The sequence below is a fragment of the Polistes fuscatus genome, unplaced genomic scaffold (assembly GCF_010416935.1).
Source record: "Polistes fuscatus isolate 324 unplaced genomic scaffold, CU_Pfus_HIC Scaffold9, whole genome shotgun sequence".
NCBI classification, from domain to species: Eukaryota; Metazoa; Arthropoda; class Insecta; order Hymenoptera; family Vespidae; genus Polistes; species Polistes fuscatus.
In genome coordinates this window covers 4529935-4545171 of record NW_025113173.1, presented here as the reverse complement: position 1 = coordinate 4545171, position 15237 = coordinate 4529935, and the positions used below count along the sequence as shown (strand labels likewise).

Sequence of the window (15237 nt, the reverse complement as noted above, 5' to 3'; positions counted from 1 at the left end):
TTTAGGCTGCGATTGTTTAGAAAATGCATTGTAAAATGCGCTTAGAAAAAGCCTCACAGCAGCGTTTAGGGCATGAAGAAAGAAGAGGCATTATGCCGAAGAGGCCCCCACTTAAATGTGGCTGAAGAGGGCAACTACTATTAATGCTATTGAGTTATTTTGAAAGGTTCAACAATAAGTTTGAACCTTTCTAAAATAGCTCTTTAGTCATTTTTTACATTTTATTGTATAATTTTGTTGCTCGTCATTAATTTGTAGTTGTAATTGGAGATGATGGACCATTCCATCTCCTTGGGACACCAAATTCGTGTCTATATCGTCTAAAAGATGCATATGTGTTTATTGTTAGAGTCAGAAATATTAAAATTTTTGTATTAATAAATTTTAAAGCTTACATAACGTTCGGTAAATATTACAGTAATTTCTCTTTTCTTATTTTATCTTTAAATTTTTTTACTGTGATCGTATTTTATTAAATTTGCTCTTTTTCTTTTCTATATAAAGCAGTTTAAAAGACTTTCATAATAATTAATAGATATTATTCTTTTTAGTAACTTAGTATTTTTACTTTTTCTACTTCTTTATTTTTATTTATTTTATATAAATGTAAAATCACGCGTTTAAAATTAATTTTCATTGCATTGGTTTATAGAGATTTGATAAAAGTAAATAGAGAATTCAATTGAAAAGTGCATCTGCGAATTGGACGATTTATATGTCAGGCTATTTTATCACTTGATTGTATAATTAATATAGTTTTCTTTTTGTTACAGGTGATCATCGTTGGATTTAACAACAAAACTTTGAGATTTTTTTTTGTTTGAACACCATGACTACTTTTTAAAATATAAATATATGTATTTATAAAGGCATTTCTGAAGGCACACACATTTTTATACACTAACAATCAAATATAATTCTTTAAGATTTTATTACAATATAATTAAACTATATATGCTATTGAAGTATATATCATATATACTTTCATATAGTATCAAAGAATACTGTATTCTTTGATTGGATTGTACCGTCATCACGTTAAGTTTCTACTATCGCCCACTGGTGGTCCCGGTAGTAACTAAGATGAATCTGGGTAGATAAAAAAGGGGACTTGTGAGCTTCTACGTACTTCTGTATTCTTTGCTATAACGATTAGAATTGCATATGTACATAAATATAATTATATTTATTTTTTTATATTTAAAATAAAACATTTAGAAAAATGTCTGCGATGATAACTGCTGATTGGTTTCCTTTAGGACGTGACATATACTTTCGGTAATTAAATAATATATTTAATGCATGCCTTCCAATGACATCTATTATAATTTTGTATGTGACAAAGAAGTATAATTAAATAATATAAATTTAATTGTTTGTCGCAGGAAATTTGAGCTTTATCCGCTTACTTTTCAAAACGAAGTAAGCAATACTAATTTAATAGCAGCAGCTCCTTATGGAGGTTCTATAGCTATTACCAGACATCCTAAAAAATTAGTTAAAGTCCAAGGAACCAATAAACCTGTAGTATTGATTTATACTTCAGCAGGAAAAATAACAGCTAAGTTTCAGGTAAATTAAATATAGTTATTCATTAATGGAGTACATATAAAGATACCTCTATTTATTCCAAATCAAATGGTTGTTTTTATATTTAAGTGGAATAGCGGTCAGTTAGTTCACTTAGGTTGGTCGCAACAAGAAGAATTACTTTGCGTTCAAGATGATGGCATGGTTCTTATTTACGATATGTTTGGAACGTATCAACATACTTTTGGCATGGGAAATGTTAGCTAAGTTCATTCATAATAATATTGGTCATTATTATTGGTTAAATATATTCTAATATTGGTTTACTTATTGCTTTCTTGTAGGAAGCAAAAGATACCAAGGTTATAGAAGCAAAATTTTTCACAACTCCAGTTGGTACAGGAGTCGCTGTCTTAACATCTGCATATAGAATTTTTTTAGTAACTAATGCATCGGAACCAAAGATCAGACGAATATCTAATATACCACGTAAGTTGAATTGTTTGTAATATTTAATATAGGAAAAAAGATTCTATATTTATTTATTACATATAAACTTCTGGCAGGCATCGGAGGCCCTATTGATTGTTGGCTTGTAGTGCATTATGACCGAGAAACTCAAATTATTTTCTCTAATGGAGAAGGTATATTCTTTTTGCATCAACCTTACACTACTACTACATCGATACCATTTGTAAGTTTGATTGTTTGATTGTCAAGAAATATTCTAAGCGAATTATTAATTATTATTGCTTTGTTATAATGTAGTTTGTTATTTTTTTAGAGTAATCTATTTAATAATAAGATAAATAATGTTTATGCAATGGCTGTGTCTCCAAATAATCGTCATATCGCTCTTTATGCAGACACTGGTCATTTGTATATTGGTTCATTTGATTTTAAAGAGAAATATTGTGAATGTGCTACGCACATGACAGAACCATTATCTTGTATAGCATGGTATAAATATTATATACTTTTACAATAATAATATTTAAATATAAAAGTACTACAGTTTGAAATGTACACAAATATTAACATTAAATAATTGCAGGTGTGGAACAGAGGCTGTGATTTGTAGTTGGAATAGTACAGTGATGGTTGTTGGAAGATCAGCTGAAACTATAGTTTATACTTATGATGGACCAGTATATCTTATTCCAGAAATTGATGGAGTACGTGTTTTATCCAATTCCTCTCATGAAATGATACAAAAAGTTCCAAATGTTGTATTAAAAATATTTAGAATAAATTCGACAGATCCTGCATCATATCTGTTGGAGGCATCTAAGCAATTTCAAAAGAAAAGTCACAAAGCTGACAGCTATATTGACTTGGTCAAAGATAAATTAGATTCAGCTATAATAGCTTGCATCGATGGAGCAAGTCATGAATTTGATTTTCAAACACAAAAATTATTAATAAGAGTAAGAGTCATGTTTCTATGCTACTAATATTTTCTTTTTAAATAAATAATTGTATATAATTGAGAAAAATACATTTTAGGCAGCTAAATTTGGTAAAGGATTCAGTAGAACAATGAATCCTGATAATTATGTTAGTATGTGCAGAACATTGAGGGTATTGAATGCAGTAAGACATCCGTCAATTGGAATACCATTAACATGTATACAGTATCCTTTAGTAATTTGTTGTTGTGATAATTAAAAACTAAACAATTACGATCTATTTTGATTATTCTTAATTATAACAGATTTAATATTTTAACGAGCCAAGTTCTATTGGACCGATTGGTAGCAAGAAGGCATTATTATTTAGGTATACAAATAGCACGTCATCTTCAACTTCCTGAAATAGATGGAGAAAGTAGGATTTTAGCACATTGGGCTTGTTACAAAGTAAATTTTCTATAATTTTATTCTTTTATTGCTATGTGTGTATCTATATATGTGTGAATTAAATCGTCATATTATTAAATAGTAAAACTTTTTGCTGTACTTTCAGGTCAAACAAACTCGATTAGATAAAGAACAAATAGCGGAAGAAATAGCTGATAAATTGGGATATGCTCCTGGTGTGTCATATAGTGAAATAGCAAAAAGGGCTGCAGATTGTGGTAGAAAGCAATTAGCTATTAAAGTAAATTTATTTTATTTAATGAGAATTTCAGATTTTCTCAAACCAAATAGCTATGAACTTATTCAATATTTCATAGTTAATAGATTACGAACCGCGTGCTCATTTACAAGTACCTTTGTTACTTACACTTGGTGAAGAACGAGCTGCATTACACAAAGCAGTAGAAAGTGGTAATACCGATCTCGTTTATACTGTTATACTTCACCTTCGAGAAAATATGACACTTGGAGATTTTCAAGTAAGAGTACAGAAAATCTCTATTATTCTTAATATTGAAATAATAGTATATAAAAAAACAATATATAATATTTGATAAAATATGCATTAATTTTATTACTCATTACAGATGTCTATAATGCATTGTCCTTTAGCAATGGCATTGTATATTAAATATTGTCAAAATCATAATCGAGAAACATTACGAGATATTTATAATCAGTACGATGATTTTCATTCGCAAGCAATATGGTTTATTGCAGAAAGTTATCAACAAAAGGTTTATATGAAATATACATTTTAATATTGTAATGATATTAAATAATAGTATTTATTTTGTATAGAATGCACGAGATACATTGCTTCAATCGGCACAAGAAAATTTTAAATTAGCACGCAATGATACAAATGCTGCTTTGACAGAAGAACAAATTAAACTGTTGCGTTATCAAAGATCTTTAGAAGAAACATTACATGAAACAATGGTAGGAAAATCTCTTCACGACACGGTCAAAACATTATTACTTCAAAATGAATTGAAGCTTGCGGATAAATTGAAATCTGAATATCGAATACCTGAACGCAGGTATGGTATATAATAAACATTCTAAATTATATCAAAAAATGTACACGTTTTAATTAAAAAAGAAATTAGAAACAATATTATTTAGAAATACATTGAAATTTAATAATTATTCATTAAACTTTATAGATATTGGTGGTTAAGAATACAATGCCTCGCCGAACAACGTCTTTGGGGTGAATTAGAAAAATTATCAAAGAGTAAAAAATCTCCAATTGGTTATGAGGTAATGAAGATATTAACTACTAATTCATTTTAACATTCTAATAATTCTATGCGTAATTTGATAAATTGTTTCTCAGCCATTTATTGATCAGTGCTTAAAGTATGATCAAGAACGAGAAGGAAAAAAATATTTGCCAAAAGTACAAGATGAATTAAAAGTAAAATATCTTGTTAAATTAAAGTAAGTATGATATTTGATTTTTATATCATTTTTATTCACTTTTCAGTATATAAATATAGCGCATAAGAAATTAATTATAACATAATAATATAATATAAAGTTTGTAATAATTCTATAAAAGTTAAATCTATTTCGTAATCTATACACAGAATGTTAAACGAGGCAGCCCAAACAGCAGCAGAGCAAAAGGATGTTTCTGCTCTGACGTTTGTATTAGCACAATGTGGTCAGTCGGAAAAACAATTAATAGATAAAATCAATATGCTTATTAAAAGTATCAAAAATTAAAGATTCTAATAAATTTAAACGATGTAATATACTTTATTATATATATATATATATATATATATATATATATAAATTTATCTGACTGAAAACATATTAGACTTATAAACTTATATTTATACTTAAATGTAATTGTACATATTATAAACAACAATTTGTTATATCGTATTTAATTTTTCATTAAATTTATTTATAATTCATACCAAAAAATTGCTATAATTGGATAACCAATATCCAATTATATTTTCCCTTAATTGTGCAATAAGCAACTAATATTTACCAATAATAATACAGTAAAAAAATAGTAATGTCCAATTGAAAAATCATGTTATCGAAATAAACTTATATGTTGAGTTAGGAGATCTAAGTTTTGAAAAATCCTTATGTTTCAAAACTATATCAGCGACTATAAATTTTTCGATTTCTTCGCCTTTCTTCATTTGTTCGTTTGTTAACGACAACACATAATCATTTTCTTTGCTAACAATAATTACTTGTTGCTTTCTAGTCTGCAACATATTAGCTATAACAAGCTGCAACAGAATGATTTATATCAACATAAAATTACTTGCAAATATAGAAGTATAGATAAATAAACATTATTTTAAAATGAAGTAATACTTACATTGTGTTTGTACTTGTTCAAAGCAGTCCTTGCTTTTGAGACTAAAACATTTTCATCTGTTTCTAATTTAAATGAAATCACAAAGGCTTCTGGTACCCATAAATTAACTAAGGGTTCTAGCATTTTTGGAACTAGTTGAAGTGATATCGTTGGTGGACCATTAGAAGGAATTTTATGTTCGGACTGGAATCAATTTAATGTTATAATAGATATACAAAAATGAATAATTTGATTAAATTAAAAATAAATACATACCATTTCATCAAATGGTACATAAAAGTCTGAAACAGCTGCAGCTAAATATAAAAGAGCTTTATCTTTTAAACAAGCTAATGCTTGACAAGCGGTTCTAAGTAGCCAAAGATACTCGGTCAAAGTACTAAAACTAATTTGTATTAACTTATCTTGTTGCATTGTTTTTTTATATTTTTGTAATACCATTGCTACTTTTTCTGTATGTTCAGGTACAACTGTAAAAATAAATTATACAAGCTTTTAAATAATCATTACGATAAGAAATAATATGATATATAATGAGTAATATATATATATATATAAATAAGCTTTACATTACAGCATTATACCTGTGACAATGCATTTATCTGCCTCCTCCGTTAAATTAAGCATATCCAAAACCTTATGTCCGATGAAATGTCTAGTAAATGGTTCTAAAGACTTGAGTCTATAATAAAATATTAGCGTATCTTAAAGCAACATGCTTATACATTATAGAAATATATGTATTCTTTATCATTTGTAAGTTTTTTACCTATACATAAATATTACGGCATATTTATGTTCCAAAAAATATTCAGCTGATGTAGATCCTCTGGATCCAGCACTAAAATTATCGACAAACCTAACAGTGTTATGTTCTAATGGAATCATTGTACCGCCACTCTGCAATATTAATTATTGCAATTATATTAATTCTAGTTACTCAATAAGCTTTTAAATATAGTGTAAAAGTAAATTGTTTCTTTAAATTAACATACCGTTATCAATACTACTTTATTGTTTTCTTGTAAATGTTTCTCGATAAATCTTTTTAAAAGATTTTCGGTTTGATTTAAATCTTGTGGAGGTGGATGTTTGGCAAAAAAATCTTCCCATGTTGAAGCCATAGTAATTAGTTATATTTTTACTTAAAATAATATTTATATGTATACGTACATTTATATAAATTAGATTATATAAATGAAGAAATTGATAACGCGTAAATATATAAGTATTTTCAATCAATCACGTGACAGATAATTTAATTGTCTTATCTTTACACTTATTTAATTACTTTCGATAGCATATGACATCACTCTATAAACTTGAAATTGACAATTATACATTGGTGACGATTACTACATTGATCATAAAAATCTAACATAACCTCTAATTTTATTTAATGCTAACTTCAGTGTCCAATCGATCGAAAAAACAAATGCTTCTGCTTCGGATATTTAAATCAATAATTGTTGAATTTTTTATGAAAATTTGATTTATTTATTAACGTAAACAATTAATAAAATTTTTAATAATTAAATGACAATAATGTAAATGTTATTTTTATAACATTTTATCTAAGTACATTTACAGTACATTTTTAAACATTTTCATTACATAAAAATAATTATTAAAAAAAGAAACAGTAAAAATATTTATAAATAATCCAAATTTGATCTTATATTCTAAATTAAAGGAAAGGTAAAATAAGAGATAATAGAAAAATGAAAATTATACTTAATAGTATTTCTATTTATTTAAAAATCATTAAATTTTTCAATAACTTACAATATAATTAATTTTCAATATATTTTTAAAATAAACTTAAAACGTAACTAGTCATTTGTTGAGAGAAATTTTAATTACTTTTTAATGGATGTTACAACACTATGGACATTAAATAGACATTAAATAGACATTAAATAGATGGACATTAAATAGATGGACATTAAATAGATTTCTATAGATAAGTATGATAATAGAATATGTAGAAAATGTATGGAAAGTTCATTCATAATGTAAATGTTATTTTTATAACATTTCATTTAAGTACATTTACAGTACATTTTTAAACATTTTCATTACATAAAAATAATTATTATTAAAAAAAGAAACAATAAAAATATTTATAAATAATCCAAATTTGATTTTATATTCTAAATTAAAGGAAAGGTAAAATAAGATAATAGAAAAACGAAAATTATACTTAATAGTATTTCTATTTATTTAAAAATCATGAAATTTTTCAATAACTTACATCTCTGTTCAATATATTTTTAAAATAAATTTAAAACTTAACTAGTCATTTATTGAGAGAAATTTATAAATTACTTTTTAATGAATGTTACAACATTATGGACATAGATTTCTATACATAAGTATGATAATAGAATATGTAGAAAATGTATGAAAAGTTCATTCATTTTCTTGGTTACCTATCTATACAACAATACTACGTAGAAAATTGTTTAATATTCGGGTGCTTTGTTGGCATGTTCTTTGTAATCCACAGTAGAGTAGAACTAAAAAACAAAGGAATAATAATTTAAGCATAAATTCATTACTTCTAATTGGGTAGAGTGTTTCTGAATCTAAATGAAATACAATAAATAAATACAAATCTTGTATTCAAAGATTTACGTACTTTGTATTGTTTATCTCGATATTCTTGCCAGGGTTCAGGATTTTTCTTTAAAGACCAGGTTACATCGGGGTTACGAAGGGCTAAACGTAACGAGTAAAATGTAGCACCTGCTATACCAACTCCTAAAGCAACGAACAGTGGGATCAGCTGTAAGGAAATATTACGTCATTAATACTGTTCATTTGTATTAACAAATATAGAATTTCTATTGTATATATTATTATATAATATAATATATTAATATAAATACTTACAGGATAATTCTTCTTCAAAGAAGATAGAGTAAGTCCAGCCAGAATAGGGCCTGGTTTATTAACTTTGTGTTCTCCCATGTTTGCAGTTAGAGTTTTCGTCTACGAATGAAGTACTAGGCACTTAGCACCGATTTAAGTAGCTTTCACTCATAAAATATATAATAGATATGCATTCGAATATCTATTTTTGTTAGTACTACGTATTGTAGGAATGCATTAACCAATAGAGTGCATTTGGATGGTGGAGTTGACATTTTTATCTGTAGAGGGCACTGATTTTCCCTACAAATATATATCATAGTATTTTTTTTAATTAAATTCATATATGTATATTTATGTGACTAATGTTTACATATTAATTAATTAAGAAATAAATAGTAAAATATATTTTTTTAATTTCATTAAAACAAAATTCTACATTCCTTTAGGACAATGGCGGATTTTGAGAAATGCTTGATATTTTTTGGTTGGCTGTATTGGTCGAGATTAGAAATTTCTTGTGAAGAAAATGTAGACAATGTCAAATATCTATTATCGTGAATATCCCACGGCGGTATTCCGCCCGTAAAAGTTAATTTTTATCAGTTCGGGTGTCCGTATAAATATAAATGTTGATCTCAACCATGCACGAGTATGAAAATATACATTTTGATTGTGTTGAGTAATAAATGAGCTATTTGAAATGTAATACTTCTTTAAACTTTGTTGATTTTAAATTTGTTCATTTAATTTCACCAGTGTCGAATGTCAAGACAACAGATTGAAGTGGATATGAATTATTGTTAAGAATTTAATTATTGTACAGTATTATCTATTGCCAACAGTATATATGGTTTGGTTATCGGACAAGGAAATGGTTTTTTCGACAAACCTCCAAGGGCAGGCTTCGCATGAAGCTTTGCTCAGTAGACAGGATGCTGAAATCAAGCTTTTGGAAACAATGAGACGATGCTTGATAACGAAAGTTAAATCTGATCGTGAATATGCAGCAACTATTACTTCTTTAACATTGCAGGGTAAAAAAATAGAGCGCAGTGAAGATCTTGTTGGAAGTTTGATTGCACAGGTATATCTTTTTACTTCTATTCATCATTACATTCATTGAGAAATTAATGCCAATTATTTTTTTGTGTTTAATTTTTATACATCATATATGTTGTAGAGTTGGAAAGATATTGTGGAATCGATAGATCAAACTGCAAAATTAATTAAACAGCAAGCAGATTCTATAGAAAATATTGTTATAGAACACATTAACGTTTTGTATTCCGAAAGAAGAAGAGCAAGAAAGGTTTATCAAGAGGAGCAAACTTGGTTGAATAATCAATTCCAACAGGTAATGCAGATTTGATATTATATAGAATGTTATTTTATTATTATATTTTTATACATTTGGTTAGTCTACAAAAGTATGGTTTTTAGTTGACGGGTGATGTTGCCAAGAAGAAGATAGAGTATCAAAAAAATTTGGATTGGTATAAGTTGATGAGGTCTAAATTCGAAGAGCATTATATTAAATGTGAGTATATATTTAATATTACACAATAATAATATTTCTTTTACTAAGTTTTAATAAATAAAACATTTACTGATTTCAGCTGGTCGAGGAGGTAGGAAGTTAGATGAAGTAAGAGAAAAGTACCAAAGAGCTTGCAGGAAGCTACATTTAACGCACAATGAATATGTTTTACTGTTGGGTGCTGTAACAGAATGCGAATATGAATTAAGGACTCGTTATTTGCCTAGTTTACTTCGTCAACAACAAGCTATACACCAAGAGTTTATTACATCATGGTAAGACAAGTTGATTCAATAAAATTTTAGGCTTTAAAATATTAATTATTAATATATAAGTAAAACCTAGAAAAATATGTCATTTTGGTAATTAATAGGAGTACTTACATATTGTTTATCATAATTATTTCTATTTTATATTTGCAGGAAAGAGATACTTCATGATATAGTAAAATATTCCGATTTTACCACTGATAAATTTTTAGAAATACATTCAAGAATGCAAAAAGCTGTCGATACAGTTAAACCTATTGAAGAGTATAGAGATTTTATAGGGAAACACAAGTAGGTTTTTTTTAAACATTTTTTTTAACTTGTTATACAAATTGTATTATGGTAACGAATATTATAATATTAATCTAGAACTAGGGCAGTTTCACCAATAAGATTCACCTTCGATGAGAATCTCGTAAACGATACTTCAGGAAAATTACTACCCAACAAATTGACTGTGGATAATTTAACTATTGATTGGTTAAGAAGTAGACTTAACGAATTGGAAATTTCTCTTAAAGCAACACAACAAAATCGTCAGAATCCACAATTTTCTCCTGGATATAACAGCGATTCTAAGTAAGATCATAAATTTGTATTTTAAGAAAATTATTTCAAAAAACAAATAATTAATCAAGGAAATCATGTAATCCATTAGTTCGATACTATCGTTATTTTAAAAGAATCCTTGCATTTGACTTATTTCATTAGGATTTCTACCTTAGACTATTCTATTGAAAGGGAAGAATTGAGACTACTTTGCCAAGAAAAAAAATTACAAAGACAGGTTGATGTTATTAGAGCTGCTCTTAATGAATTGGGATGCGAAGAATTGCCTTCAGGATGTGATCTATCTGTGGAAGGCTCGTACACCGACCCTCCGGCAATAAATAAGGTAGGTTTTAATATATATCTTCATATACATTTGTGTATAATCCTTAAAACATAAAATATTATTTTTAGTTTACTTTTTAAAAATATTTATTTATTAGCACTGCTATATTAAAGAGCTGGTCTATTGATTAACGATTGAAACAAAATTTATTCCATAATCAAATATTCGGTGTAAAATATTTATAGCACATATACCATACGCCCATATGTGTTATCGAGTGTAATTATATATATTTTTATATATATATTTCTAAAATGAATCCAAGTGTAATACAAAAAAATAAATCCTATATAATATACGCGAATTTTTCATTAAATGAGTTTAGTTAGCTCTACTACACTTGCAGAAAAGCACAGTTGCAGATAATGGTTTGTTTACACTAAGAAGAAATCAACGCTTTCTGACGATAATAAAGTCACCTTTCAAGTCTTTGCCAGCAATAAGTGATTCGAAAAATGGATTAATTAGGGCCAGTAGTGAAGGTGTTACAACAAAAGCAGACAGTGTTCCCCCAGTTGTATGTGTTGTATATTTTATTTGTGTGGTGTGTGCATGCAAGCACATATTGTACATTTATATGCTTTAATATATACGTATTAAGTTAAAGTTAATTAGTTAAACGATTATACATACAGCACATCTATTTATACTAACTGTTTTTTTTCGTCCTTTCATAAATTTAAACCAAATTTTTATATTTTTTTCAAGATATAACCAAATGCTAATTTAGCACTAATAAATTCTAATTTAAAAAATATGACCAAAAAGTTAATCAAACTTTATTATGTCAAGCATGTTGAATTATTGGTATTTATTTGAAGTATAGCATTTTTACTAATAGTCTAGAATTTGAACAAACACAGAACATCTTGCAGTTATATATACGAAGAGGAAAAAAACTGATTTTATTCAATTTCTTTTTACTTATTTATATTACAATAAATTATTAGAAACGCATGTTTGATCCAGGTACCATTACGTTATGTCTCACATTTGACCAATAATCAAAAAGGAAATGGAGATTTAATGGAAGAAGAATGGTTCCACGGTGTTCTACCAAGAGAAGAAGTTGTAAGATTACTTGTTAACGAAGGAGACTTTTTAGTGCGTGAAACAACAAGAAATGACGAATGTCAAATAGTTTTATCTGTCTGTTGGGATGGTCATAAACATTTTATTGTACAAACTACGCCAGAGGTATGTAAATAATTTTAATAATTAATATTAAATACTAAATAATAGATTTTATCCTATTAGAAAAATATTAAATTTATTTATTTATTTATGTATATTTAATAGAAATGAATCCAATTTTAGGGACATTATAGATTTGAGGGTCCAACATTCCCATCAATAAAAGAATTAATTCGGCATCAGTGTTTGTCTAGCTTACCTGTAACCAGTCGTTCTGGGGCTATTCTTAAAACACCAATATTACGCGAACGATGGGAGCTTAATAACGATGACGTAATTCTTCTTGAAAAAATAGGAAAGGTAAGTAATTTAATTTCTATGCAATTTGATACGTGTATGAAATATACTTTAAAAATAGAATGGTGACTATAGAATATTCATTATCGTAGGGTAATTTTGGAGATGTATACAAAGCACAGCTTAAAAAATACAAGACTGAAGATGTAGCTGTAAAAACTTGTAAAGTAACATTGCCAGATGAACAGAAAAAGAAGTTCTTGCAGGAAGGTAGAATTTTGAAACAGTACGATCATCCAAATATAGTTAAACTTATTGGCATTTGTGTTCAAAAACAGCCGATTATGATAGTAATGGAATTGGTCGCAGGTAACATATTTATTTTGATAAACTTGTATTAAAATTTAATTGGTGTTATTACATTATTATATTTACATCTATTAGGGGGATCATTGTTAAAATATTTAAGAGATAATGCTAGCACAATTACACAACAAGAACAACTACGAATGTGTAAGGATGCAGCTGCAGGTATGCGTTATTTAGAATCAAAGTATTGCATACACCGAGACTTAGCAGCTCGAAACTGTCTCGTAGGTAAATAAATAAATATTATAAGAAACTTTATTATAAAATGTTGACATTAAAGAATAAATATTTTAATGAATAATAATTATATCTTAGGTTACGAGTCGATAGTGAAAATCTCTGATTTTGGAATGTCAAGAGAAGAAGAAGAATATATTGTATCGGATGGAATGAAACAAATTCCTATCAAATGGACTGCACCAGAGGCACTTAATTTTGGTAAATATATATGCAAAATAACTTGTGGATAATTTATATATTAATTAAAATATAATTGTTTTTAAAATAATTATTATTATTAGGTAAATACACTTCGCTTTGTGATGTTTGGAGTTATGGTGTTCTTATGTGGGAAATATTTTCTAAAGGTGGTAATCCATACAGCGGTATGTCAAATTCTCAGGCACGTGAAAAAATTGACGAAGGTAATTGATCATATAACTTATTAGTCTAATAACATTTGTTGAATTTTGTGTGATAAATAGTTCAAATATATATTCGCCATATAGGATATCGCATGCCGGCACCAGAAAATACTCCGGATGAAATATATCGATTAATGTTACATTGTTGGGAATATGAACCAGAAAAACGACCACATTTTGATCAGATATATACCGTTGTTGAAACATTATCACAAGCTTATTTATAAATAATTATCAATGGCACATATTTTTTTACAAATTTACAGAAAAATGTAGTTTTCAAAGGTAATTGTAAATTTATTTTAATATCGACGTATCAGAAAAAAAGTAAAGTATTTGGAAAACTTAATATTTAATCAATAATATTTTGTATCTGTACATTTTTATAAAATTAACATAAGTGAATATTTTCTCTTTTGTTTTATGAAAGATATAACATTTTCGATCGATATTTAATTGATAACTTGACTTTGACAATATATAAATGATATATTTCATATTCAAGGTGCTGCAGATAATTAAGAATTATTTTAACGTAGTTTCTTTGATTTTTAAAATTATTGCAATTCTGTGTTAATAATTGTTAAAATTTTAGCTACGTTATCAAATTTATTATTTTATTTACTTTGCAAAAGATATATCCAAAATTTCATTGCTACCTATTAGAAATTATTATAAGCGTCTGTCCATGTTACATTTTTATAGAATCTGAATTTCTATTCTTTGGTATTAACCCACTTAAGTTTAAATTTTAGTCAATCTTTTTTTCAGTATACTTTCATATTCATAAAAATAACTTATAAAAACAAAATTTCTCTCTCTTGTGGACGATCTTTAGTTTTACTTACGAAATATATTCTTACGTTAGATATATATAATAAAGTCGATTTATAATATTTGTAAAAGATTTTAAAAATATATTATTTATATAAAATAATCAAAGAAACACATCTCGTATTTCTTTACAAGAAAATACTTGTGTATATAAAAATTATTATTCTAGCTTTGTTTATAAAAAGTTCAAGCGCAATACAATACTTGCTGGACGAAGTATTTCAATAGCAGTATTAAAATATACATATACATATATTTACGTACATAATCAATTTTAATGAAACGCTCTTATTTTATTTTATTTAAATACCATTCAATATGTGCACAATCAGTTTTTACTTCTCATCAAAATTTATTAGAAAGAATTTTATTATAAGTGAGCTTGATGATGATGAAGATGTTTTAATTTTAAGCGTGCAATATTTATTATATCTATTTTATAGATAGCTCCTGTCTTTGAAAAAACCTTGCATTTTTTTTTTATAAAATCAAAGATCGATTTCGATTGCGTTACATTGTTAAAAAAAATTTCTCGAAGAAGGAATTTTTTTGTTAAGCGGGAACTATCCATATAGATTTTATTATCGTATGTATATAAAGCGTGCAAAAGTAAATAAGTAAAATTACTTTCCCTTA

General features: G+C 26.9%; 4 protein-coding genes across 5 annotated transcripts; 2 read left to right on the top strand and 2 right to left on the bottom strand.

Moving 5' to 3' along the window:
* Positions 1 to 1088: 1088 nt before the first annotated feature.
* LOC122525427 (vacuolar protein sorting-associated protein 16 homolog) lies at positions 1089 to 5145 on the top strand. The gene is made up of 16 exons (XM_043648225.1): positions 1089 to 1278; positions 1386 to 1572; positions 1660 to 1788; positions 1875 to 2019; positions 2097 to 2224; positions 2315 to 2490; positions 2585 to 2957; positions 3037 to 3164; positions 3245 to 3389; positions 3496 to 3630; positions 3707 to 3868; positions 3977 to 4126; positions 4191 to 4432; positions 4559 to 4655; positions 4732 to 4835; positions 4985 to 5145. The coding sequence occupies exons 1-16, from the start codon at positions 1223 to 1225 to the stop codon at positions 5121 to 5123; spliced, it is 2496 nt and encodes an 831-aa protein (XP_043504160.1). The 5' UTR covers positions 1089 to 1222; the 3' UTR covers positions 5124 to 5145.
* Positions 5146 to 5274: 129 nt separating this feature from the next.
* Positions 5275 to 7153, bottom strand: LOC122525447 (phosphopantothenate--cysteine ligase). The gene is made up of 6 exons (XM_043648271.1): positions 6741 to 7153; positions 6515 to 6645; positions 6330 to 6427; positions 6001 to 6215; positions 5746 to 5928; positions 5275 to 5653 (listed from the first exon to the last, which is right to left on the bottom strand). Exons 1-6 carry the CDS (start codon positions 6867 to 6869, stop codon positions 5444 to 5446), a joined length of 966 nt encoding a protein of 321 aa, XP_043504206.1. The 5' UTR covers positions 6870 to 7153; the 3' UTR covers positions 5275 to 5443.
* An 875-nt stretch (positions 7154 to 8028) lies between these two features.
* On the bottom strand, positions 8029 to 8776 carry LOC122525458 (cytochrome c oxidase subunit NDUFA4). Its single transcript, XM_043648286.1, has 3 exons — positions 8641 to 8776; positions 8387 to 8533; positions 8029 to 8264 (listed from the first exon to the last, which is right to left on the bottom strand). Exons 1-3 carry the CDS (start codon positions 8716 to 8718, stop codon positions 8211 to 8213), a joined length of 279 nt encoding a protein of 92 aa, XP_043504221.1. The 5' UTR covers positions 8719 to 8776; the 3' UTR covers positions 8029 to 8210.
* A 227-nt stretch (positions 8777 to 9003) lies between these two features.
* On the top strand, positions 9004 to 14122 carry LOC122525426 (tyrosine-protein kinase Fer-like). 2 transcript variants are annotated; one of them, XM_043648223.1, is made up of 15 exons: positions 9004 to 9706; positions 9803 to 9976; positions 10063 to 10159; positions 10239 to 10434; positions 10582 to 10719; positions 10798 to 11007; positions 11140 to 11323; positions 11670 to 11840; positions 12293 to 12520; positions 12641 to 12817; positions 12907 to 13123; positions 13199 to 13351; positions 13439 to 13561; positions 13645 to 13767; positions 13852 to 14122. In XM_043648223.1, exons 1-15 carry the CDS (start codon positions 9470 to 9472, stop codon positions 13992 to 13994), a joined length of 2571 nt encoding a protein of 856 aa, XP_043504158.1. In that variant the 5' UTR covers positions 9004 to 9469; the 3' UTR covers positions 13995 to 14122. The 2 variants fall into 2 exon arrangements, with proteins under 2 accessions (XP_043504158.1, XP_043504159.1); XM_043648224.1 differs by lacking the exon at positions 11670 to 11840 and having other exon boundaries at positions 9005 to 9706; positions 13852 to 14120.
* The last annotated feature ends 1115 nt before the right edge of the window (positions 14123 to 15237 follow it).

Bases quoted from the DNA above. Each gene is read 5' to 3' on its own strand.
- LOC122525427 (XM_043648225.1), top strand. From the start codon at position 1,223: ATGTCTGCGATGATAACTGCTGATTGGTTTCCTTTAGGACGTGACATA. The intron at 3,165-3,244 runs GTATCCTTTAGT...TAATTATAACAG, and splicing joins ATACCATTAACATGTATACA to ATTTAATATTTTAACGAGCC. The intron at 3,390-3,495 runs GTAAATTTTCTA...CTGTACTTTCAG, and splicing joins CACATTGGGCTTGTTACAAA to GTCAAACAAACTCGATTAGA.
- LOC122525447 (XM_043648271.1), bottom strand. From the start codon at position 6,869: ATGGCTTCAACATGGGAAGATTTTTTTGCCAAACATCCACCTCCACAA. The intron at 6,646-6,740 runs GTATGTTAATTT...TTAATATTGCAG, and splicing joins ATAAAGTAGTATTGATAACG to AGTGGCGGTACAATGATTCC. The intron at 6,216-6,329 runs GTATAATGCTGT...TTATTTTTACAG, and splicing joins AGATAAATGCATTGTCACAG to TTGTACCTGAACATACAGAA.
- LOC122525458 (XM_043648286.1), bottom strand. From the start codon at position 8,718: ATGGGAGAACACAAAGTTAATAAACCAGGCCCTATTCTGGCTGGACTT. The intron at 8,534-8,640 runs GTAAGTATTTAT...ATTTCCTTACAG, and splicing joins CTTTGAAGAAGAATTATCCT to CTGATCCCACTGTTCGTTGC. The intron at 8,265-8,386 runs GTACGTAAATCT...TTTGTTTTTTAG, and splicing joins ATCGAGATAAACAATACAAA to TTCTACTCTACTGTGGATTA.
- LOC122525426 (XM_043648223.1), top strand. From the start codon at position 9,470: ATGGTTTGGTTATCGGACAAGGAAATGGTTTTTTCGACAAACCTCCAA. The intron at 10,435-10,581 runs GTAAGACAAGTT...TTATATTTGCAG, and splicing joins CAAGAGTTTATTACATCATG to GAAAGAGATACTTCATGATA. The intron at 10,720-10,797 runs GTAGGTTTTTTT...ATATTAATCTAG, and splicing joins GATTTTATAGGGAAACACAA to AACTAGGGCAGTTTCACCAA.